This window comes from Corythoichthys intestinalis, chromosome 9, assembly GCF_030265065.1.
Source record: "Corythoichthys intestinalis isolate RoL2023-P3 chromosome 9, ASM3026506v1, whole genome shotgun sequence".
NCBI classification, from domain to species: Eukaryota; Metazoa; Chordata; class Actinopteri; order Syngnathiformes; family Syngnathidae; genus Corythoichthys; species Corythoichthys intestinalis.
The window spans coordinates 44766253-44775710 of NC_080403.1; the positions used below are offsets into that span (position 1 = coordinate 44766253).

General features: G+C 39.7%; 1 protein-coding gene across 1 annotated transcript in view; it reads left to right on the forward strand.

Moving 5' to 3' along the window:
• Positions 1–8447, forward strand: part of ippk (inositol 1,3,4,5,6-pentakisphosphate 2-kinase) — a 45503-nt gene extending 37056 nt beyond the window's left edge. Inside the window, exon 14 of the mRNA XM_057845817.1 lies at positions 7175–8447. Coding sequence (XP_057701800.1) covers positions 7175–7352 — 178 coding nt within the window. The 3' untranslated portion in view covers positions 7353–8447. The remainder of the gene's footprint in view (positions 1–7174) is intronic.
• The last annotated feature ends 1011 nt before the right edge of the window (positions 8448–9458 follow it).

Here is a 9458-nt window from a genome sequence, read left to right on the forward strand (position 1 = left end):
TTTCTAATCTGGTCAACGCTCCGGTCTATTCCGGCTTCGTGTAACCTCTCGTGAACTTTTTAAAATAGTTCACTGTTCCTCGTTTTACGCCCGTCTAAGCGAGCAATTATATTCAATTCTTTTAAAGTTTGAATTAAATACAATCTTTCCGCCGGACTCCAATTAGGTGCGCTGTGCTTGGAAGCCATGTTGCAAGTGACGTTACTTACGTCACAAAGTGACGTCAGTACGGAGCATGTGCAGAAAGAACGCAACCAGACACCATTCCGCTTCCCTGTTTACATGATATAATTTTACTTCTAATCGGTTTGGGAAAAGGAATATTCCACCCCTGTGAATCGGAATGAAATTCCATTCGGTTTGGGCCTGTTCATTCCGAATGAGGTGTTTATATGGAACACATTTATTCGGTTTGAACAAATATTCCGATTGTAATTGGAATATTTGGCTCCATGTAAACGTGGCAAATGAGTTCACTGTACTCAAATGGCCTCCACAGTCACCAGATCTCAATCCAATAGAGCATCTTCGGGATGTGGTGGAACGGGAGATTCGCGTCATGGATGTGCAGCCGACAAATCTGCACCAACTGTGTGATGCCATCATGTCAATATGGACCAGACTCTCTGAGGAATGCTTCCAGCACGTTCTTGAATCTATGCCACAAAGAACTGAGGCAGTTCTGAAGGCAAAAGGGGGTCCAACCCGTTACTAGCATGGTGTACCTGATAAAGTGGCCGGTGAGTGTATACTAGTATAAGCTAAAACAACGCCTTATGTGGGTCAAACACGCTATACTAGGCCTGAACGATATATCGTTTAAACATCGCCATTGCGATGTGCGCATGCGCAATAGTCCCATCGCAAGGACGTGCGATGGTTTTTTCCATTTCATTTTTTTTATTCCACAAATGTTTGTTTTGAGGAAGGAGAGGGAAGGAGAGCGCACAGCTTCTCTTTCCCTCCAGCTCCGCAGTCATCGGATCCTCCCCCCTCCCCCGGCTACAGCGGAGTGGAGGGAGGAGGCAGTGGCACCTCCAGAAATTTTTCATAGGGGTGGCCAGATGGGGCCACTTAAAATCTTGGGGTGGCCAAAACTAAAAGCCATAATTTTAGGTTTTCATTATATTATTGCAGTAAAAAGGTCAGGGGAAAACTATCAGAAAGACTTAAGGACATGGCTACTGATATACTTTGGTGTATTGTTTAATATTTGATGTTACTAATGATTTAATGTGCATAGTCCATAACTGTCCAGTCAACATTTTGAGTTCTTCAACAATTCTGTTTTATTGTGTTATGTATATATTAGGCACATGGTGTACATTTAACTAGGGCTGTAAAGCGATTAAAATTTTTAATCGAGTTAATCACAGCTTAAAAATGAATTAATCGTAATTAATCGCAATTCAAACCATCTCTAAAATATGCCATATTTTTCTGTAAATTATTGTTGGAATGGAAAGATAAGACAAGATGGATATATTCATTCAACATACTTTACATAAGTACTGTATTTTTTTTATTATAACAATAAATCCACAAGATGGCGTTAACATTATTAACATTCTTTCTGTGAAAGTGATCCACGGATAGAAAGACTTGTCATTCTTGAAGGATAAATGTGAGTTTGTATATTGTGACTAAATATTGCCATCTAGTGTATTTGTTGAGCTTTCAGTAAATGATACTGTAGCGACTTAACTGTTCTGCCCAAATGCATGATGGGAAGTCGTGCAACCATGGCTGTGTGTGGTGGCTGCAAATGCTTTATCTTCTCTGCGTTGGATACACTACAGGGTGTTTAGAAAAAGATCAACTCCTGTCTTTCTTCCCCACGTCGCTTCCCACAATATCTATAGTTGCTGTGGGAGAGATGACAAAGCTTTTGCCAATTAAAAGCACAGCCCACATGAATGCTTGTATCTACTCCACTCACTTGACACTGCCTCTTATCTCTGTATATAAGTAAAATGGCGCCATTGTAGGCTGTTTACGGCAATGCGTGAGTCGTACCGCGAATGCGTTAATTGCGATAAATATTTTCACGTGACTCATTAAAAAAATTAATTACCACCCGTTAACGCGATAAATTTGACAGCCCTACATTTAACAAAACAAAATAAATGCATTCATTTGGGATGAAATGCATCACCGATGCTACAACAATCTAACGATATACTGGCAAGTGGGGTGGCCAACCAATTTGTAGGGGTGGCCATGGCCACCCCCTGGTGGCGCCACTGGGAGGAGGGGCCGAACAGCAGAGGGGAGGGAGGAGGGGCCGTTCTCAAAGTGAAAACAAGCAAGCAAGCAACACGTTGAAGGAAGCGAGGGAAGACTGTAGAGCTGTCCCGACTAGTCGACATTGTCGACGTCATCGATGACGTAAATCCGTCGACGAGCACAACATGCCGTCGATGTTTAATGAAGGGTTAAAAAAATATATGCGTGGAAAGTTCAGCATGTCGGGCGCTTGGTATGCAAGCGGGGAAATCGGCACAAAGCCAAAAAAGCGCACCAGAGAGTCCAAAACATTGACTTATTTTTAAAGAAAGAAAGGAGGGTACACTATAGTGCCCTGTCTCTTCAATGCCAAGCTTGGCTGCACGTCGGCCGTGAATGATAACGACAGGAGATTGTAAGTCCATCTAACTAACTAATGACATGTTTATTGAAGTTGCTAAGCCTGTCGCGATATGCAATGATTCCATTTATCGCATGGTAAATAAAAATGAGGGCGGTCATTTTCACGGCTGCGTTTTATCGCTGCGCGCGCGTGCGTGCATACATTTGTGCGTGCGTGCTGATGGCATATGAAACTTTAGTTCTTTTCTGTCATCAACACGCTGTAGAATTAAAGTTCAGACATACAAAATAAGAAAACACATCTATATTAAACACTATATACGTTAGCATTGCTACATTGAAGTGAATGGGAAAAAAGACGACCTACTTTAGCCGGCTATAAAACAGGCAGCCTTGTCCAAAACTTGAAGTTAAAAGGTGACACTTCAAACATGAAAAATCGCTGGTTAACAGCATTTGCAAAAGGACAAAAAATCTATTACTGACACCACATGCAATGACAAAAAGTGATTTTATTGTGGACTGTAAAGCATAAATTAGCGGTTTAGCGAGCCTACTTCCGGTGAACATTTCAAAATAAAAGCATGTCATGTTCGTCATATAAATAACGATTTCTGGAGTTAATCCCACATACTTCAGATTCTACACTAAGAATACCTTTAAAATGACACCCTTTATGAAAAATCTGGCAATGAATAATTATTATAATACTATTATATATAGTACTACATTATACTATAATATTAATGCTAGGTATTTTTTTAAGAATTGTTTTGAATCATGTTGGAAACGTGAAGTCAGTGTCCTGAATCTGTTTACATTCCATTCTTTTGCACAAGTTAATTCTATCAGCATTTGAACTCATTGTTTGTGATTTATTATTGTTATTTATCTGTTTATTTGTACTTTAATAAAGAATTTAAGTGTTCCAAAATGTTTTTAAGAATTGATAAGCGTCAACAACAATTTCATTCCTAAATTAGTAAAAAAAAAAAAATGTTTTTGTGAATTGATAAGCGTCTCAAAAATTTCATTGCTAAATTAGTTTAAAAAAAATAATAAAAATAATAATAATTAAAAAAAATTAAAAGATTAGTCGACTACTCGTAAAAATAGTTGGCTGATTAATCGGGAGAAAATTAGTCGTTTGGGACAGCCCTAGAAGACTGTCTCCAAAAGGAGTTTTGGAAGTATTTTGGCTATCGACAAGAATATAAGGAACAAAAAACAGCCCTGTCGACAGTGCCTCGCCGTGGTTGCCTTAACAAGAAGTAATCCGTCGAACATGTGGGACCATTTAAAACGCAGGTATCTATGCATTCCTGCTACGAGCTTCCCATCAGTGGCTTTTTAGTACAGGTGGGAACATTGTTACGTGCCAACGTTCTTGTCTCAAGCCTGCAATGCTGGATAAACTAGTAGTCTTGGCCAAAAACCTATGAGACCCAGTTGAGAATTGCTGAGCAAGGAAGGTGGACGATATGCAGACAAATACACAACACAGCTGCAGGAATGTCTTTTCTTCTTTTTATTTGTGTGACAGCTATCAGGAAGGCAGGAAATTTGGGAGTTAAAATGGTTCTTTTATTCATCAGAGTTATTCAGTTCAATTATTTACAAGTTCAATTGAGTTTGTTTCTTTTATATTCAAATTTTTTGTAAATCGTATTTTTCAAATAACTATATATAGTACAGCTGCACATAAAGTTTTGAGACTTAACATTTTTGTTTAAATATTTTTACAACTTTGTTGCCATTTTGCAGTTTTATATTGTTATATTTTGTGTAAACAACTCAGGGGACTAATGCACTTGCACTTTTATTTGTCAGATTTAATTCTTAATTTCAAATATGTTGACAACTTTGTTGTTTTACTGAGGTTTTTCTTTATTGTTATAGTTTGTGAGCAACTCTTTTGTCATATTTAATATTTTTGTTCAAATATGTTGACAACTTTGTTGTTATTTTACAGTTTTTATTTATTGTTATATTTTGTCAAAAACCGAGGGGACTAATGCACCAGCTCTTTTATTTATCATTTAATGTATTTGCTGCTGTTGAAGTCTAAAATATTGTGTTCAATAAGTGATCTATTTTGTGCAGACATGGCTTCCTGGATCCCTTCATACAGCAATCTTCATCATTCACAAATGAAACTGTATTATATGAATACACTGTGGTCACGGTGTGTCATGCAAAGTATTTCCAAACAGCTATTCTAGTCATCTGGTGAAAATTTCTTTAAAAAAGATATATACAGTATATATATTTTTAATATCGCAATATATTGCAAACCTCATAAAAATCGCAACAATAGTTTTTTCCAATATCGTTCAGGCCTACGCTATACCCAACGCTGTCACCAGAGGGCAGTGTATCCCCTGTTGAAATTCGCCCCCCCCCCCCCCCCCCCGGCCCAGACGCACCCGAGAACAGCACCAGCCAAAACAATTGCCGCTCGGCTGACGCTGCTCCGTGTGCGCCCGCCGGGAAGGCCGAACCTCGCGCGTCCTCTTATTTGAACCCTTTGTACTGACTCCATGTTTCAAAAGCTTGAAGAACACTCACCGAAAACAGGTTGACAATTTATTCGTCGACAATGGTAAAAACAAGGCAAAAACAGACGACAGAGGGACAATTCTGGATCCAAAACAAGGCTGTATGTTTCCGAGCAGAAAAAAAATCTGTGTTATCCCAGTGTCCAGTCTTTTTAAAGTCTTTGCTGAGGCGGGCCTTGTCGAAGGTGTTTCTGGGCGTTGCTTTTGGGCCATCCCCTCTGTGGCCGGTTTTGGGCGGCTTAGGTTCGTGCGCGGATTGGGATGCCCGCTATTAACTTTGCTGTCCGGGCTGGTTGTACTTGTTTTAGGACAAAGCGCTTTGTCCTTGGAGTTTGCTGGGAGAGCTGATTGCCAGAGTTGGTGCGTCAATCTTGTGATAAGACGGCATTGTGTATCTCTTCTATTTCTTCTCATTAAACTATGGTGTGCTATTTATTTTATATTAGTAGTGTAGTCCTACCGTAAATATGAAAATGATACTATTTCCTGATTAATTATATTACGTGTGTTAGACTAATGCAAACAGTTAGACTGTGCCTACGAAAACCTGTACCATGTGTATGTGTTAGACTATATGTGTTAGACTAATGCAAACAATTATATGGTGTGTGCGATGACGATATCTTTTCTCCTTCACCCCCATCATGAAAAGAAACAAAGTACTTTGACTGTCTTTGAACATTTCATAGTAGGGCTGGGCGATAGGGCCTTAAGTAGGTATCACGGTAAATTAAGCAGATTTACTTCGATAGCGATAAATGACGATAAAGCGGACTGTTATATAATTTAAAAACTGAATCAATGCATGAAATACAAATTAACAGTTTCTCGTTGATTTGTTTACCAGCTTTCAATTTAACAATTGTATATGCAGTCTAAACATAAATTAATGGACTTTTTGGGTTAATTCCCAAAATTCGGATATGAATAGGAATTTACAGGTACAGTATAAATTCCATTCACTTAACTATTATGTGTTAGATAGATAGAATTAAAAAAAAAATACAAGTCTTCAAAAGCATTAACTGTAGTGATCATAACTTTATTTACATTCAACCAAAGCAATTAGGCTACGTTCATACTACAGGTCTTAATGCACGAATCCGATTTTTTCGTGTTTTTCCGACTCGAGTGAGGCATTAACTTGACGGTCTGAACGTGACAAGTCGCATAGAACGGGACCCTTTCAAATCCGATCTGGGTCACTTTCGTATGTGGTCTAAATCCGATCTGGGCCACATTTTTCCAGACTGTCGCGGCGGTCTGTACTGTCCAGTCCCGCAAATCGGATTTAATGCAGCAATTACGTCATCAAATAGCGAGAGAGTCGTTACAGTAGCGATGCACCTGTGCGTTATTAGCGCCTAGCTTGCAGTGAACACGGCTTTTGAGGAAGGGCTGAGCTTGACAAGTCATAAAAAATAAAAATGGGTTGAGGATAAGCCTGAGAATGCTCAGTTTTCTCTCTGTTCCAAGTGAACAATATTTCAACATTGCCTCCACGGCCGAGAGTCGGGACAAACTGCCCGTATGTGTGTGTGACGTGCACGGACAGTGCGTGCATGCTATCGATCCATATAAACTTTGAATATAAGCCTAAACGGGGATTATTTATGTCTGTTATTTGTGTCCACCTTTTGAAAAGCAAAATATGATATCCCTGGAATGACGGATGACGTCTGTCATTTGTTTTGATGCTTCTGCGCATGCGGGTCTTCTTGCTTAGCGCGTGTCGGACTGCGAATTAGTGCGCATGCGTAATACTTGAACGGTCTCAATGGATAAAGGCAGTCTGAACGGGCACGCCAAAAAAACGGATATGACAAAAAAATCGGATTCGTGCATTAAGACCTGTAGTATGAACGTAGCCATAGTCCCATGGTCCTTAACTTCGATTGATAGGGCATCATACTGGATAGGCAGCGTGGGAATGGGGGTACTTTCAAATGCGACCTGTAGCGGAGCTCTCTCTCTGCTCCACCTTGCCTACCAATTCAACATTTGACTGTCTTGTTTTATCTTTTCAGTTTACGCGGACAACGTCGCCTACGCGACTTCCTGCCGCCGCGACCGTCCGCCTTCTCCTACTCTGTGTCCATCTTGGACTTGGACCCCAAGCCACTGGACAGCATTCCCCTACAGCTGGGACTGGACCACAAGATCGTGGCTTGTTATGAGCGCGCCTTCGCCCTCAGGCCCGCCTGAAGACGCCACCCTTCCCCGAAAACTTGCCGTCCTGAGCCCCCGCTAAAATATCGCCAGCCGCGCCGGGCCCGACGTTTTCCGTCAGTCACGCATCGCAGCTTTGACGCACACACGCGACAATCACTTTAATACGACGGAAGAGTTGACCGTTCACTTCCTGTCCTGGCGTTTCACTTGAAAGTCACATTTGTTACGACGCGAAAACAACATTTCTGCCCTCGATTTTGTGCCATTTAGATAGAATAACAGCACTGGACGGAAGCGTATTACTGTCACACCCAAAAGTATCATGTTTTTACATGACAATATCAAACATGGTGACAATGTTCGTTAAAAACTACTTAGTTAACTCAGGATTAAAACTGCTCTTTCGTACTTATCCTCACGAGGGATGCGAGCTAATTGTGTTAATATAGATTAATATTTCATAAATATAACGGTACATTTAAAATAAAAGTACTAAACACTACTTTTGAAATCGTTATGATACAGAATGCAATTAATCACTATAAATTTCAGTTTTAACTCCACGTTCACTTGTCTACCATTGACAGTGATAGACATCCAATCTATTTAAACTGGGAGATTAAAATTAGTACCTTAGCCCATTATCATGCGAAAATGTTTAAATGTGTTACGTAAAAACATGATACTGTTTTATCGGTGTCGCAGCAATACGCCGTCAAAGCACTAGGAAGGGGAACTGATTTTAATATTTGACAGACGGTGTGAAACGGGGTTACTGTGATGTCACTTCCTGTGAGAAAAGTGTGTTTGAATGTGGAGTGGCTGCTGGTGTCAGCTTGGTGACACGTTTAGGGTCCCGTGTGAAAAGTAAACTTGGGGTGCGCCACCAAATGGACCTCAGAGGATGTTTAAAAAAAATCAAAATGGCGGCCACCCTTGGTATAGAGAGTGAGTGCGAGTGTGTAAATGTTGGGGTAAAGTATTTGCTAATACAAAGGCTGCTTGTCTGCCATTTTGTATGTAAATTATTTATTTTTGTAGATTTTGGCTAATGAGCTCTACTGTCAGTTTATACTGGAGCGGACTGATGAATAAAAAACTGAGAAACAGTGATGTTTGTGTGTTATACTGCCCCATGTGGCCAAGATTCAAAAGTACCAAATGTTATAAGCTGTTCAATCCATTTGGAATGGGAGGGTGATGGCGAATGAACTGCAAAAACTCAAACTCTAAGCAAAATTATTTGTCTAATTCCAAGGGGTGGGGGGGGGGGGGGGGATCTAATCACTAAGACAAAATCGCTCATGTAAAATTTGAGCAGAAAGTATTTTTTTTAGACCACATCTTAAAAGCATTTTGTTTTGAGGTATTTGTAAAAGAGGACTTTTCTTGTTTTAAGACATAGCCCCAACTTGTTTCAAGAAAATGTACCCTTTTCATTGAAAAGCATGCAAGTTTCTGTAACTCAATTTCATCACAATATGATACAAAATTGGATAACAATATGGTATTTGCAGTTCTTACAAAGTCTGGCACAATTCATGTATTTGTACGAAAAGTACTTGTTAGTGGGATTTTCGGCTCTTTTCAGTGATCCGGTTCATTTGGATCGGCTCAGTGAAAAGAGCCGGCTCTTTTTGGCGCTCAAACGGCTCTTTTAACTTTAGCTTTTCTTTTAATATTTATGACGAATTTAGCATACATTTTGATAAATGACTTGGTGAACTAAATATTGAACTCTACTGACTGCAAATAGCAACAATTATCAAGCAAGAAAATTGTTTTTATTTTATTGAACATTAAAAAGTCTCCAAACAATAAACAAGCAACAAAATTAAACTTCAACCAACAACAATCAAACATGCTGCACCATAACAAAAATAGTGGGAGTAACTGCAACAGCAGCAGCGAACAAAACAAACATAAGCTACTCCTTGCTTTATTTTAAATTTGCATTCAAGAAAACTAAATACTTCAACTTGGACGGGCTGATCCGGCTCCTTCTCTCACTAATTATTTGTTATTTATTTTAATTATTGTTACTGGTGGTAACAGGTACACCTGCCTCCCTCATTTCTTCTAGCTGGACAGTAGGATGAACCGTCATGTGCCTCTGGAGGTTATTAGTTTACCCTCCTC